At 30.5% G+C, this 17,698-nt stretch overlaps 1 protein-coding gene across 12 annotated transcripts in view; it reads right to left on the minus strand.

Annotated features, from left to right (window-relative positions):
- Positions 1 to 17,698, minus strand: part of LOC127727865 (poly(rC)-binding protein 3-like) — a 152,378-nt gene that overhangs the window by 33,879 nt on the left and 100,801 nt on the right. For 8 of the 12 annotated variants that reach the window (XM_052234988.1, XM_052235000.1, XM_052234996.1 and 5 more), the window contains one exon: positions 4,706 to 4,887. In XM_052234988.1, the coding sequence (XP_052090948.1) occupies positions 4,706 to 4,789 (84 nt within the window). In that variant the 5' untranslated portion in view covers positions 4,790 to 4,887. Of the gene's footprint in view, positions 1 to 4,705; positions 4,888 to 6,393; positions 6,559 to 15,726; positions 15,833 to 16,587; positions 16,629 to 17,698 lie in introns of those variants that run through there. The other 4 variants (XM_052234995.1, XM_052234993.1, XM_052234991.1 and 1 more) reach the window with 4 other exon arrangements.

The following is a 17,698-nucleotide window of genomic DNA, read 5'->3' on the forward strand; positions in this document are numbered from 1 at the left end:
ACAATTACAAATTCAAAATAGTTCTTAGTGAACAATAGGCAAAACTTTGTGCCAAATCTTTCTTTTCACTATAGTGCAGCAGTTGGGACCCCACTTCACCAGGACAGACCTGTCAAGCACTTTTGATAATCAAAATTCATTCATACATTCGAGGAGATATGGGTTACATGTCAATGACAACAACCCATCAACGAGGAGATATGGGTTCAGCCTTCACGATAGACTTTTGAGTCCACAAGCCCGAAGCTCAGTTTTTTAAAAATTTTAGTTGGATTTTGTTGGCTAGTAGAGAAGAATTTTACAAGCCTGAAAGCAATTTTACAAGCCAGGGCCGTAGGACTTGTGGTTAAGCGTGAAGACTGTGGGTTACTGTGATGTCAATCACACAGCAACCCATCAACATAAAAATCCTAAGGACATATAGAATCAACAAACAGCTTTCAACAAAACAAATGAGCCTGGAAATCAGTTAAGGAATTATAGAGTAAAACTATCATCCACTAAACATAAGTAATCTCCTCCTCAAACAACGAACTCCATTAATGATGGTTCAAGCATATTCTAAAATTGAAACTCATTCTTACATGTGTCTAGAAATCAGTTGATAAAAAACCAGTATGAAGAAAGTCAGCTTTTCAATTTAACAAGTATTCCAGACATAACAATGGAAAATTATTTATCTAAATTCTCAAGGGTGACTTCTTACCTTTATTAGAAAATCAAGGTGTTTGACAGTGATTAGTCTGGGGAATATTTGGTGATAATTCTTGGTTCAGGGTTGATTGATTTTAACATGTTTCCTATTGAAGTCAGCTCCAATTTTTTTTTTCTTATTTTATTTTCCAAGTACCATCCCATGAGCCAATTTTTTTTAGTTTTCGGCATGTCAATTTGTGCACTGATGTAATTTTTAAATTAGAAACAGCAAGGTATTTGAATAAAATTGCAATAAACCAATGCAATTTTTATTTCATGTTAATTTAATCAGATTATATGTAAAATCAAGATTTATTAAAAAGCATCTCTTATTAAATCTACAATTGTAAGATAGAATGTATTGTTTATTTATATTTTGACAACTCCATCTAATACTTTTTAAAGAAATCAATACAAGCCCTTTAGATGAGAACAGGAAAATACCTGAGTTTAGATTTAAGTTAAGTAATTATCAAGCTTTTCTTTAGCGTTTCTTTTTTTAACAATGCTAGTTTAATTAGCAGGATGCCCAAGATAATGGAAATTAATGCCAGCTAAATTCAGTTCATTGATTTTCAGAAATATTAGCTGAAATAGGAACCTGAAACAGGAACTTTAGAACATTAACTTTATGATGAAAAAGATGTTGGACATGAATTTGTCCTAGGTTTATTGTTCTGGGTCAAAATCTTCAGGCAATACAGTGTTTACTTGTCAATTAGCCAATTAGTGAAAAATGCTTGTACAAAGTAACATGTTATTTGTATATTTGTAAATGATTTTATATTTAGACTTTTTTGACAAAAAAATCTCCTTATATGCATTTATTCACCAAATAACACAACAATATCAGAAATTCATATCTATTAGTTACATCTTTTGCCAGCAATAAGTTCAGAATGCAATTCATTCACAATGTTATTTTCTTTGTAGTAATATTTCAGTGGCCAGAGAACGTTTTTTTATTTTAAAAAACAGTATTCAGTGTAACTCATATATCCCGTCTTTTGTAATTTTAGGCTATTATAGCCAAATATCAGTTTTGTTTGTATTGGCCTAAAATTACAAAATTTTGTCACAAGAGTTATTTTTTTTTCTAATTTCCATTTATCAATTTGACCCTGGACTATAGATTACCAGTATCTCAAATGTTTTGATAAGATGTGTAAAGTTTGTGATTATAAATAAACAAACACTGATTATTCATAACAAATTAAAGTCCAATTGATACCCAAAGTCCACAGTTTAATAGCTGTAATCTATTATTTCCCATGTTTACTCAGAAGGTTTGATAGTTATTTTTGAATTTCTTGAGTACCCTGGATAGGCATATAGCATCCCTATTTTATCATGTCATTCCTTCACATAAAAGTAGACATGATAATCTATTCCAAAGTCTGGAGTCCCTAAGGATTCAGCTGATGACAAAACCAAATGTACATTTTGAAATAAAAAGACATCAGATCCAAATAAAGAACATTAATATTGTAAAGTATCATTAAAGACAACCTCCTTTGGCCTTTAGCATCCTGGTAACTTCGTAACATTTTGTAACTTAATTGTCACAAAGCATCGTCTCCATGTTATATGGCAATGGGGAAAAAATTAATGGGAGAAATGTTTCTATCAGAAACATTGGTTCTTTTGCAAAATGGCAGCAAGAAATCAGATCTGATCTGGAGGCCATTCATATTCATTATCGAGTAAAAAGTAAGAACAGCAGAATGTGTTTCAAACTAAGGTCTATCCATCACAGCTTAACAAAAGAAATTTTGTTGTCAACAGATTCCTTTAATGACCATTTCTTTAAAAACTAATGAAGAAATCAGAAAGATGGTGATTCTTTTAAAATATAAATCATCAAGATAATCAAAGTGATTTACATTACCGGTACTATAATAGCTCAAAGTATTATATAATGTTGGGATTATTTGGGGGCTGTCAAAGACTTCCAGAACAACTTATTTATAAAAAACAAGAAACCTATACAGGATTTTGCAGAAACTGATCAAATACCCCTCGTCATGAAAAAAAACCTTACAAATTGAAAAAAATTCATCATATAATCGCAAAATGTGCCCATGGTTTCTTTTTTTGTATTCTAACAGGGTACTGCTTTCCTCAATTTTGGGGATTTGCACAATGTGCAATTCAACATGCAACTTTCACAAGAAAACAAATAACTTTTTGTTAAAAATTTTCCAGGAATTCTTTTTTGTCAATAAATGGTTGAAAGATTTTGTTACATACACCATAATACTGCAGCAATAGTTTTTCGTTTAAATAATGTTTTCAACAGAACTCTAAAAATATGTAGTATTATTCTAGAACAGGAAATCCAAGGGAAAGACAACAATTCAAGAGTAAGTATCCCAAACTATGCAAAATACCTTATACCTTATATTAACCAATGTGCATAATAGCAGACCAAACCTTCAAAATTCTCCCCAATAAAATAAAACTTAAGATAACTGAAGATTCTGCTATAATTAGGTAACCCTTGATATTGCCATCTGATTCACTTAACTGTAACAAACCAAAGAAAACCCCAAAATATCACACCCAGATATGTTCTGTCACCCAAACCTAAGATTTGCTCAATCGCAGAATCAAACTTCACATACCACAATATCATGGCTCCAAACTTGAGATATGCATCATCATAGACTCAAACCTTAGATACCCTCAAGATTAAACCTCCATTATGAATTAGACAAGATAAAAAAAAACTATAAGAAAATCCCTGAATGCAGCATGAAGCATTAACCCCTTCAGTGTTAAATTTACCACATAAATCACAGATGAACTTAATTATGACAAGCACTTATATATCTATGTAAAATTCCTCTACAATATCTTAAATGATGCAAATAATACTAATGGCAGTATCAGACTCTTTCTGTGTATTCTTGCTTTTCGTCATTGCTTTTTCTTCTTTTGCTCCCCCTGTTCAATTTCAACATTTGAATAATTTCCTTTTAAAGCTGACAATAGCATGAAAAAGTCTTGTAGGTAAGACAAAAAATATTATAAAGCTTGACACTGATTTTTTAAAAATAATTGACAAAAAAATCTAAGCCTAAATTTAAATACAAATGCTGACAGCAAGCCAACAACACAAACTACCAACAAAAATTTAACATACCAAGAAGTACATAATTTCTGGTAATTGAGGAAAGGTTTTTGTTAAATATTAAAGTTTTTGACAGTTTTTTAGAAGTAATATACCTGTGTGCTATTGCTAAGTAAATGTAAAGACTAATTTGATTTCATTAAAAACTTAATAGTTTGGTAATATTGTTTTTCTGGCTATCATTGGCTGTTGGTTTACTGTCTTTATTACAGTTAGAACTAATTCAAATTTTATAATAGTCATGTCCAATCTTAGATGCAACCCTGTTAAAAACTTATTTGTCCATTATAAGGACACCATGCCCTACTCACACTATCACATTTCCATGTTTAGTGAACCGTGAAATCTGGGTCAAAACCCTAATTCGCCATATACAAGATGTTTTATGAAAAGTTCACATTATAATGAATATGTGTTCAAAGTTTCAAATTAATTTGACCACAACTTTGTGGTAAATACCTTAAAACCAAAACTATAACCTGATAAGTAGAACTGACAGACATACACACAGACCAACCCTAAAACATAATGCCTCCCCCTCCCCCACTAATATAGGTGGGGCATAAACATAAAATTAGTGTGTTATAACCCTATGGAAAGAAAAAAGTAATAAGAAATCACCACTTACCAATTAACAATAAAATTAAGGGAGATAATTTTAAATTCTTTACTTTCAGTGTAAATGTTAACAGAAGGCACTTTTAGCATGTATTCCATTATGCCACTGATATATGAATCATATGTCCTGTCATCATGTTTTGTAATAAACTATTTGATATAACAAGTCTGTGACTTCAAGTAGTTTTTTTAATGTACAAGAACAAGTTTCATTTACTATAGAGATGGACAAAGACTGGTAGTTGTGTAAGTACTAACCTTTCCCTGCATAATCATTCGGACTGTAAGCATCGTGGGTGGGGAATTGTCATTCTGCACCATGTTGTTAATATCTGTGGCCATGTCACAACACAAAGTAAGGGGGGATAGGTACGGTTAATGGTCCGTACAGGGTTGTTTCTACTGGTAACACTACTGTCTCCACTGTTCTACAATGCTATCTGCAAAGAGAAAATAATTATCATTTCAATATTACATGAATAAATTCCAAAATTGTAGTTTCTCCTGAAAAAAAAATGCAGCATGCTTTTGTTTTATCTTTTCTCTGCGACACACTTCCACAATCTCGGAACTATTCTTGGCTATTTTATATTTACTTATCTGTTGTATTAGCTAATCCACAACATTTCATTGGCTTGAAGCTGATAAAACTTCACCTTGCAACAAGAAAAAAACATGACAGGCACAATGAATTTAATACCACAAAAAGTAATCCGATGAATTCTTCCAAATAATAAAACCTTCCTCAATTTGCAACAAGAAAAATATCATGACAGGCACACTGGAAATACATCAAAAAATAATCCGAGGAATTCTTGAAAATATTAAAACCTTCCTCAACTTGCAACAAGAAATACATATGTACCATGACAGGCACAATGAAATTACAACAAACAGAAATCTGATGAATTATTGAAAATAATAAAACCTTAAATGTCCGAGGTTATGTACAATTTAGCTGTAAATACTACACATGCTGCTCATATTGAGATTTTCCGAGTTGCATTTCAAATAAGATTTCTATCTTATGCGAAGAACATATGTAAATAAATTTTACGAGTTTAATGAAAAGATGATGTTTTTCATTGTAAAATGACACTTAGTAAATATACAGAATTCAATCAATTTCTCCACCAACATATACTAACATGTTTAATTATCCCTTAGTTGTATATAAAAATATGTAAATCTTTTAAAACTCTCACACTAATGTCTTTTAAAGTTCAAACCAAGCAAGAAGTTGCATTTTAAACTCCATAGAATATTGTCACCAAAGTTTAAAAGACTTACTGCAAATGAATATACAGTCAAATCAAGTAACATCGAAAAATAAACTTTGAAGACGTAAGCTGAACATATGTGACATTGAAAAGCTTAATACAGTGAACTGAGACGTAAATTTCTTAAGAAAATCTGTTTCTGAATATATTTGTAACATTTGGTGGGACAGTTAACTTTCTATTTTCCACAAATAGTTATTGAATTTATGTATCACAAAATTCTTTGAAAGTCAATACTAATGGATAGATACATTACTATACTGGTATAATCAACGAGGGAGGGGTTATACGTCATAGACTCGGAAGCTTTTCTGTCCTTTTGATAATTTTGTTTTAAAATTGCTGTTTTATAGATGTGAATAAAATATTTATGTAGTTGTATTTAATATCTTGACACATACGTATAACTGTGATTTACACAGTTAAGCATTATTCCAGGGATTTTGAACACCCCATAGAAATATTGTAAGCACCTGTCAATGTCTATTTCATAGTACCTAAGTCCTTTTTCTCACCTTTAGGAAAAGAAAATCCTTACCTGATATCATGTAATAATGAAATATTTTCAATAAATAACTGATCCATCTATTTTTCCCATTGGGCCGTGTGTAACAGCTTGACAATTCAATGTCACAACTTTTCTTTTTAATATAATCTAAGCCATACCTTGAGTCAAAACACGAAAATATTGAAAAATCCAATAAACTACAAATCCAAGACTAAATCCTAAACAATCCAGTTATTAATATTTCACAAACACACTGTCATAATCTATCTGAATACCCTTAATAGATGTGCTCTTGTCAACAGTCAGCTGATAACTAAAGAAACCCTGAGGACACACCCCCTCTAGGTCAGTCCCAATTATCACCAAGGATATTATATATCATGGCCTTGTGCTGGCCTAGCACTCTCCATTACATGTCTCTGCATGATATTAGCTAATTAATTAATGCAAGCTTTGATTTTTCTCCTAATTTCACCACTAATTAGTATGCAGTATGGAAAAATATGGGTAGATTGGGGAACAATGAGGGAAATAAAAAAAATAAATCAAATCTATATTTCTGAGATTTCATTGGTTTTTATCCACAATTAATATACAAAACAAATGTACCTTCCATATCAATTTTTGTTAAAATCTCTATGCTTTCTAAGAATTAAAAAAATAATAAATATGGAAGTGATTTTCATATTTTACCTTGTAAATAACTTTTCTAAAATCAGAATATAACTTGCATGTTTTCTTAATAGTGTTAATTTTCATATAATACAGTAGATCAACAGTAAATCCAATTAGTTGATAATCAAGTTATGACACAATTAAAACAATTTTGACAAGATCTGTATATTGACACCGTTTATTCTAGGAGAAATCGCATATTCAATATGTTTAATGCCAATCTGACACTTTCCCTATTGGGATTTGCTAAGTACACAATCTACATTTCAAGAAAGTTAAATGGAAAATATGTTTTTCATGAAGCTTATGCAATTTTATTTAACCATGTGAAGTTGCATCATGATAAGTCTCCTATTATGATACATTTAAAAAGATACTTACATCTTTCTGATGTGCATTCTCTACAGTCAACGATGATAACAAAAGTCCATTAATTACTTCACATGTAATTAAACTATTAATAAGTGGACACACCACAGGATTAGTTCTGATTTTCCAAACAAACAATAGACCCTGATTGTATGAGGGCTGATATGATTAACTGACTTCTTATGTAAACTTGTGAATTTATATCCTCAAATCCAAGGAAATTTATTGACATAACTGGTGAAGATTATACTTAATCCAGGGATAAGCTGTTTTTCTCAACAGGCGATATTTAAATATTTTGGATCACACATGCCTTTTTGCAATGTAAATATAGACTGCTTGATTTGTTTTATTGTAAACGTTGAAGAATAATAAATGAACCTGTAGTTTACATTTACACCAAATAATAATTGAACAATGCAGAAAGCATGAATATATTTTCATAGGATTCCATTATTTGTGATAGCATTTAAACATCTGAATTTTGGTACAAAGAAGTATGGCAAATTTTATTTGAAAAAAATATTTTGCTCTCTTTGCTTTCAGTAACTGTTCTTTGGAATAATGGTACAATATATAAATAACACATAGCTGAGAGGGTGATAGAGCAGATTGTTACACGGAGAAAACATTGTCAACTGAGGAGGCGAAGCCAAGGTTGACAATGTCTTTTCGAGGGGTAACAATCTGCTCTATCACCCTCTCAGATATGTGTTATTTAATTTATTATACTGAATGTTCTGTTATTTACTGTCTATTAAATTTCAAATTCAAAGTAATAAACTATGTCGTCTTGTACATAACAATCATCCTTATTTATTAAAGCGCACAGTCTTGAGCAAGTGTCTCCGTGAGAGTAATAGAGTATTTGCCATGGGATAGAGTAAATTGTCTCCCTTGTATTAACCAATCAAAATCTGGCATTTTGACATGAAGTATAATATTCAATCTCATCCTGAATATGCATGAAATAATTGCTGCTGGATGCTAAGCAATCACCAATCAATCAACAATATTCAGTACAAAATATTGGTGTTAGGTGACTTTTGGACATCATAATGACTACTGTTACAAAAGCTAAATTAGCTTCTTTCACATTTGGGGCCATTACTGATCTAGCTGTAGGGCATGAGCTTATTGGTTCCCCAAGAATACCTTTAGCAACCAATGCCAAAATAAGACAACACAACCATCAAGACAAAAAATTATGTCTACATAATTAGACTGGATCAAAATTTAAAATGAATTACAATAAAAGACAATACGATGAAGTCTGTCACTGTGATTTTAAGATGAAGAACAGCAATAAAAGCACTGTTCCTTTGCTTTTTGTGTGTTTTTTTGCTGTGCATAACTTATTTTATGTCATGGATGGATATCCCATATCCTTTGTTTTTCTATTGTATGAATGAACCTGATTGTCTTCATAATAAAGACAAAAAAACTTCCCAAACTAGGACAGATATGAGCTGTAAAACTTCTGTCAACTTAGTTACATTAGAAGACTAAGACCCCAGACTTGAGCTTGAAGCAACCGCTGCTCTCATAATAAAGACAAGTAAACATACCGCCTCCAGACCTAAGCTATAAAACATATGTCCGTGCACATAATAATACTAGAAAACATAAGGCCCCATACCTGAGCTAATGTTTAAGGAGACGTGATAACCTCAAGACTGTATATTGTCCTCATATTTAGGACTAACAAAACAAGATAAATGTAGTTTGGAGATTTGTCTCAGGCACTTACTGACCACACATGTAAAAGTACATTTTAACCATTTTATTTGAATATATAAATATCAAAATATCAGTACAAATCTCGTTATTTTTCAATCATAGCCAATATCCATACTCAGAAATAGAAAACTTGATTATATAAAATACTAATAGTGCTCTAATCAAACAAACTAGGGATAAGGTTTCAAATATTAATATTTGTTACTCTAACAATATGAAAAGAAACATGACATTGTGAATGAAATGTTCAACAGTTATATGAAAAATATCATAAATCCAATATACTGATTTTGTAATCAACGTCAGTTTCATCACAATTAGATTCTATGAAGAAAGTTAATTATTTCATGCGCCTTTATAGCAAACCTAATTGAGAACTGATAATTGGAAAAGAGGTTATCACCCATTTATGACTGATTATAATGGTACACAAAGCACATTGATAATGAGTCCATTTTTCTACAGGTTCATCCACCAACAATAAAGATAAACACAGTACCTATATAATTTTCTGTTATCAAATGTTCAATAATTGCTGACAAAAAAAAAAGCTATGATGCGGGGATAATAAATCTAAAATAATTATCACATGTTCACAATAATTCTATAAAGAATAAATGACTTGTTTACTAGGAATCCATACTTTATTTGCCATTTTGTAAAATGATCAAGGGAGTAAAAAGATGTTTCAATCTGCTATTGATATTACTGATAGATTCAAACACTTCTATATGTAAAAATTTAATCAAAATAAAAACCAAACTCTATTTGATACATTTATTCTACATAAGGCAGGATATAGTTAAAAATGGGCCAAAGTCAGTGAACCACAGTAAGGTCAGCTTGCCAGTCTTGAATGGAAGACTTCAGCTTTCTAGAAATTTTTATTGATGTAAAATTTTCTTGTGAAATCTTTTCTTTTATAGAAAATGATATCTTCAAAAACTCTTGCACTTGTTATAGTTTACAGAAAATTCCAGACACTCACTCACGACAGAGGTCAAGACAAAGCAATATCTTTTTAAGATTTTTAATTAAAGTTTAATAACTTTCCTCAACTTTGACGTTTCCCTTTAAAAGACATCAGAATTTATTTCTAGAAAATTTTGTCAACAACATCAATAACATTGTAACCACAGGAACCATTATTGTATTCTTTAGTAAACATATAAAAGTAAGGGGTTTTATTTAAGGAGACCAATATAAAAAGACGGAGAGTGTCATTTGACACGTAAACTTTAAGATTCTCTAACGAAGATGAGTTTTTTATGCTACCTTTGTCAAAGGGACATACATTATTAATGTCCCCATCTTCTTTTGGAATTAGAGGAAATTGAACAGTTATTACCGAAGGAAGTCATTACAGGGAAGAACAGGACCTTTAATGGTTTAATAATTTCTCTGCCTTTATTCTGGAGAAGGATACAATGGCAATATTAATAGCTGTATAGACTAGCGATTTCATGAAGGTAATTTTGGACCAAATGATAATCAATATCTAATTGTTTAAAGCATTTAGAAAATGGATATTGATCAAGTCCATGCTAATTATGATCAAACTTATTTAATGTCCTTAATAATTACAACATCCATTTAAGACTCACGTAAGAAATTTGTTCACAACATGCCGAAGATAATCTGACCGAATTTTTAATTCTCTCTGTCGATACATTCATTATACATAAATTTTATGATTATGTCTACATTTTTTTTTTATCAAGACTCAAAAATTAAAGGTAAATTTTCAATCTATTGGTATTCAGTATTTATTACATGAGGAAGTGACATTCAAATAAATTAGCAGTTATGACAGAATATGCTGTGCAGTGAGATGGTGGGTATTTTAATTGCAATAAGTATACTCCTTATCTGTTTTAACAATAACAAAATTATCTTCCAATTTCAACTCCAACCAAGACTTTATTGTATGCATTAGGAACCATCATGGTTATTACAAAAATGCTCCCTAAATGTTAAGTATGGTAAAAACAGTTTTTCAGTAAACAGTGGTAGTCTCATCGGCAATCTACCACATCTCTTTATTTTTATATTCGTAATGCCAATTCAAATTTTTATGGAAATAAATGGGAAATGTGTCCATTGGACACAAATGATGCCCCCGCTCGCATATAATGTTATAAAGAGACATAACTCAAGAACAGAAAAAGTGACGTTACCTAAATTTGTACTCGATCTGAGTTTTGTGGTATTAAGCATTGTGTATAAGTTTCATAACATTTGGTTAAGGCAAACTAAAGTAAGAGAACGGAAACAAAAAATTCAGCAATTTTCCATTTGTAAATAGGCATAACTCTAGAACGGTAAAAGTGACGCCACTAAAATTCACACTTGATCTGTGTTTTGTGGTAATTAGCATTGTGCATAAGTTACATAATGTTTGGTTGAGGCAACTAAAGTTAGAGAACAGAAACAAAAAATTCAGCAATTTTTCCATTTGTAAAAGGGCATAACTCTAGAACAGTACAAGTGACACCACCAAAATTCAAACTGGATCTGTGATTTGTGGTAAAAAGCATTGTTTATAAGATTCATAACATTTGGTTGAGGCAAATTAAAGTTAGAGAACGGAAACAAAAAATTCAGCAATTTTTCCATTTGTAAAGGGGCATAACTCTAGAACAGTAAAAGTAACGCCACCCAAATTCAAACTTGATCTGTGTTTTGTGGTTATAAGAATCGTGTATAGTTTCATAGTATTTGGTTGAGGCAAACTAGAGTTAGAGAACGGAAACCAATTTCGGGACGTACGGACGGACAACCCCCTCCGCTACAGTGGGGGCATAAAAATACAGCATTACTTGTCTTTTCATATTTACAAATGCCACAGTCAGATTAAGTATAGAAATATGAAACTGAACAATTAGTATTCAAGTGCAATATTCAGGTGTATTCAAGTGAATTAGCATTATTTCAGGTGTATTCAAGTGAGTTAGCATTATATTCAGGTGTATTCAAGTGAATGAGCAATATTCAGGTGTATTCAATTGAGAAAGCAATATTCAGGTGTATTCATGTGAGTTAGCAATATATTCAGGTGTATTCAAGTGAGTTAGCATTATATTTAGGTGTATTCAAGTGCGAGAGCAATATTCAGGTGTATTCAAGTGAGAGGGCAATATTCAGATGTATTCAAGTGAGAGAGAAATATTTAGGAGTATTCAAGTGAGTTAGCTTTATATTCAGGTGTATGCAAGTGAGAGCAATATTCAGGTGTATTCAAGTGAAAGAGCAATACTCAGGTGTATTCAAGTGAAAGAGCAATATTCAGGTGTATTTAAGTGAGAGAGCAATACTCAGGTGTATTTAAGTGAAAGAGCAATATTCAGGTGTATTTAAGTGAGAGAGCAATACTCAGGTGTATTCAAGTGAGAGAGCAATATTTAGGTGTATTCAATTGAGAGCAAAATATTTAGTATCAAGTAAAAGAGCAATATATGCAGATGTATTCAAGTAAGAGAGCAATACTCAGGTGTATTCAAGTGAGAGAGCAATACTCAGGTGTATTCAAGTGAGAAATATTCAGGTGTATTCAAGTAAGAGAGCAATACTTAGAAGTATTCAAGTGAGAGTAATATTTAGGATATAATAAAAATAAGAAAATGTGGTATGATTGCCAATGAGACATCTCTCTACCAGACACCAAATGACATAGAGGTTAACAACTATAGGTCACCGTATGGCCTTCAACAATGAGCAAATACCCATACTGCATATATAAGGCAACAAAACAAATGTTACTCTCTTATAATTATGTTATGATAATAATAAATCAAAATCAAATGCTTATAATAAGAAAATCAAGACACAAATCCAAATGTCACCATTTTCAGAAGTCAGAAAAAATCAAGCAAAATATGAAAAAAAGAAATAATTGGATACGAAATATATCAGTGGCTTTGATTAAAACAATAATTTTTGGACTGCTTTTCTACAACTTATAACAACTCACCCTCAATGTTCGTTTTGTTGCATAACTTGGTAATGAGAAAGAAGTTATAAGCTGAAAGTTTTAATATAATCCTGATCCCATTCCTCTATATCAGTAAATGGCCTTGATCTTTGATCACAGAAGATTACAGATACCTTAATGGTTTTTTTCATCTTAATTAACCCTCAGTAGAAAGTAACTTTTCAATCTGCAGTAATCTTATAGATTTTCTATGAACTAAATTAATTTTCTATCAGTGCTAATTGAATCTTCCCATAAAACAACATCAAAGAAATCATCCAAATTGTTTACAAAAGAAAACAGAGATTTTAATCTGTGCTCTCATAATCAAAGATGAAATTTAACTTGCCTTCTAATAGCTGTGACAATTTCTAATTTATGATAAACATTTTCTCATCATATCAAAACAATAGAGGAAAGGATCAAATTGTTAGTTCTTTGACTTGAGGATTACCAGAGACATATTATACACTTATATATGTCTCTGGGATTACCAAACAGAAACTTAATGGTAAATAATATGACAATGAATTTAATCTTGACAAGGCATAATTCACATTTTAAAACTTCTGATCAGTGATGTTCAAAACCAAATATAGATCTAAAGCTGAAGAGCAGTGCAATCAAAACAATGCCTCTAAAACCAGGTAAGGATCAGCTGTGCATAAAATGTAAAAAAAAAAAATTTCTCTCCTTGAAGATTAATAATGATGGAAATAGAATGGGAATGAAATCTTTATACCTCTAAGTAATAATTTCAGAGGACCTATCAGGTCTACCTCTAAGTAATAATTTCAGAGGACCTATCAGGTCTACCTCTAAGTAATAATTTCAGAGGACCTATCAGGTATACCTCTAAGTAATAATTTCAGAGGACCTATCAGGTCTATTTGGTTTTCTAAAAAATCAGAGTGAGAACAAAATATTACCCTATGTCCAAAAAGATAATAGTCAATATGTGAAATAAGCTTATTGATAAAACTGTTGCCCAGTGTATCTTCACATAGGGGTGTTAAAGCAGCTCTATGTGCACACAAACTGACATAAAGTATATATATATATATATATATATATATTTGAAATCTCATATATATATTTGAAATCTCATCAGATATTTTTATATACGGATTCTATTTGACTTTTCTTTATATATATATATATATATATATATATATATATATATATATATATATTATAATTACTCTAAATATCAGCACAACAATGTTAAATCTGCAAATCTGTGTAAGCAAATTTTTGTTCTTCCCTCTCCTGGATTTCATACATGCATGTTTTTGTTGCTCAACATATTGAGATGTTAACCTTTGACATCTGACCTTGAAACTGAATAAGATTCAAACTGTCATAATGTAGGGCATACAGGCATATAACAGGCTATTATTTGAACTTGGAATTATTTTTAATTATGGAATTTGCATAATTTCTTGTGCTGGAAATTTTTAATAAATTCCATGTTTATTCTGTACTTCAATGTTCTGTGCTGTGCACAACACTTTCTATTACAAAGAAGATAGTACATTTTCAATAGAATGTATTGTGCCGCGCACAACACTATCTATACAAAATACATTATATGGAAAGTGTTATGAACCACTCAAAACATTATAATAACAAATAAACAAGGATTTTATCAAAAAATTCAAGCACAAGAAATTATGCAAATTCCATAATTAAAAATAATTCCAAGTTCAAATAATAGCCTGTTATATGTTAATGTAGAAAGGTTCATATATTTCTTAATGCTGTTTATGAACATACAGTTTACACATTATGCACTACAAAGTTTATGCATTATGCACCTCATCTTTCTAAGATATAAAAAGATAAAGATAGACTTTTTTAATAATGTTATCGTTCTGAAACAAATTACATTACATTATCATGATGTCATAGGAATGTAATTTTCAGTAGCTACTATTAACTTAAGAAGCATGTATTATAACTTTGATTAAATTTGTCAAGACTCTCATAATTATCTCCCCTTAGGACATTCATGACAATGCTAATATCATTCGGAAATTAAATTTTCACAAACTTGCAACAGGAGACCTGAAGCATAGAATTACTTTTCAACCAAGAGACTCAAAAATATTTGTCATTTATAAAATGTTTCGTATTTGAAATCTCATCAGATATTTTGAATTTAATTATTAGAATATATATGTCAAAAACCAAAATTACAGTAAGAACAAAATGTGCTTGCACTAATATCTGTGAGTTAAATCCTTATACTTCTATGTTCCTTATTTTTTTCTTAATACATTTTTAAATATGATATATATTTATTTTCCTGAAGAAATCTCCATTTTGTTATCGTGCTTAAATTGGGAAAAAATAAACATTTAGATTAAATTTGATTTTTTTTTACTTGTAATTTTTGAAAATCTTCACTTTTCCTGGTTCTGATTTTTTAAATGGTTTTATCTCATCAGACAAGATGTGCAGGCATTTCTTAATAGCCATACAACTCAAATTCGCTTTTAACAGCTGTGTCCATTTGCACATCAAATAGATTCAAATGTAAAATAATCAAATTGTGCTATATTGAATTCAACCAAACTTTTATAGGTTCAATTCAATTCTTATTGTATCCTGAAGTGTTCAACCTGATTATGATAATCTTTTTTGTCGCATCTTTAAAGACAAGTATAATATTTTATATCTGAAATTCCAAGACTTTACACCGAAGACCGTTAATAATGTTTATTGAAAAGCCTACCTTCCTGCCTTCTATTATTCCTATTCATCAAAACTTCCAGATTTTGCTATTGATCAACGAACCTTGGACTTCAAATGCAGCTCGTTATTCAAAGCTTCATTATCAACTTGGCAATACAAGCTTAAACCATTAGCAATTAAAAATCCATGTGACCTAATCTTTTGTAAGATAAGTGTAGAATTGGCCTATTCAAATGCAAGTCAAAATGTTGGGGATAAATGAATCTGGTTGAGGTTTCGCTAATTAAGAGGGAAAGGAAACACAACTACTTCAGTCGGTAAAACATTAGTCTAAAGGAAATTAATGACTCGGGATAACTTTTGTCTCAATTAGGTAAAGATAAATGTATAACACGGAAAGCATGAGAATTTGTCACATGCTACTGGAACCTTGTCAACCAAAATTCCTCGTGGGACCAGATGTGAAACTGATCGACTCATCATTATCTGTGGAGATAAAATGTTGTTGGCAACTTATCTTTAAAATTTCGTGCACACTCCTACATGTATTTAAAAAAAAAACCCAGATGTATTGCTATCTGTTTTTACTCATATAAATGAATAAATAAGTGAAAATATTAATAAGTACATGCAGATAATTAAAGATAAATTATAAAAAAATTAACAAAAAGAAAACAAAAGAGATTCAGATAATTGTCAATGAGACAGCAACTCAATGATAAATAAAACACAAAGTACAACAAAAGGGTTACATACATTCTTCAAATATAAGCATATATTGGTAAAAAAAATAATTATTTTTTGCAATTTGAATGAAACTTTATTTGAATTATATTTCACATGGGACAAAAACTTTCTTATCAAATTACTGTTCCTACATAGTATGACATAATGTACTTACTAATTAACTCCATGTATGATGGTAAACTTCCTGAATTAAGATTCAATCCTGTCAGGGGACCAGTATTAGGTAATTAACAGTTGATAATTACTCAGTGGGTGTAATATATTGTTTATATCTGTCAGGATATTTATTTAATATTTCACACAATATTACATAACATCCTGCAAAGCAAAATCCAGAGAAGATTCTGTGTTATCTTGGCATTGTCTTAATTTAACCATGGAAGTATTATATTGACAATATTAAAACTAACTGATAACCAGGACTCCAAACAATCTTTTTCTTGATTATCAGTAAAATAATTCATTTATTTTATTGTAGTAAATAAACCATTTTTAATGATGTCTCAGTCACTGGCCTTCTTCATTTACTACAATAATGTAATATATCTTCCCTATTCAAATTGTGAAACAAGAATTTATTTATTGGTCATCAAAATTTATCATTGAATTTCCTTCAGCTTTCGCATATAATTGTTGAATGTAATAAGATCACAATTCAGTTTTGGGATAATTTTTCTTAAATTCACAAAAAGATTTATCTTCAAAAACCATTTTTTTATTTTTTTTTATAAAAAAACATTATACAACTTTATAACAAAATTTATTATAAAATAATTTATAATGACTTAACTATTGTTTAAGAAAAAAATAAATGAAAAATGTGTCCCCATGGACACAGATGATGCCCCTGCTTGCATACAACATTATAAAGGGACATAACTCAAAAACAATAAAAGTGACACTACCCAAATTTGTACTAGATCTGAGTTTTGTGGTAATAAGTGTTGTGTATAGGTTTCATAATGTTTGGTTGGGGCAAACTTAAGTTACTGAACGGAAACTAAAAATTTTTCGATTTAGAAAGGGGCATAACCTAGATAATGGTTAAAGTGACGCCACCAAAATTCAACTTGATCTGTGTTTAGTGGTAATGAGTATTGTGTATAAGTTTCATAACATTTGGTTGAGGCAAATTAAGTTAGAGAACAGAAACTAAAAATTTTGCATTATTTTTTTCCATTTATAAAGGGGCATAACTCGAGAATGATTAAAGTGACCCCACAAAAATTCAAACTTGATCTGTATTATGTGGTAATAAGCATTGT

Source organism: Mytilus californianus, unplaced genomic scaffold, assembly GCF_021869535.1.
Source record: "Mytilus californianus isolate M0D057914Y unplaced genomic scaffold, xbMytCali1.0.p SCAF_2, whole genome shotgun sequence".
NCBI lineage: Eukaryota > Metazoa > Mollusca > Bivalvia > Mytilida > Mytilidae > Mytilus > Mytilus californianus.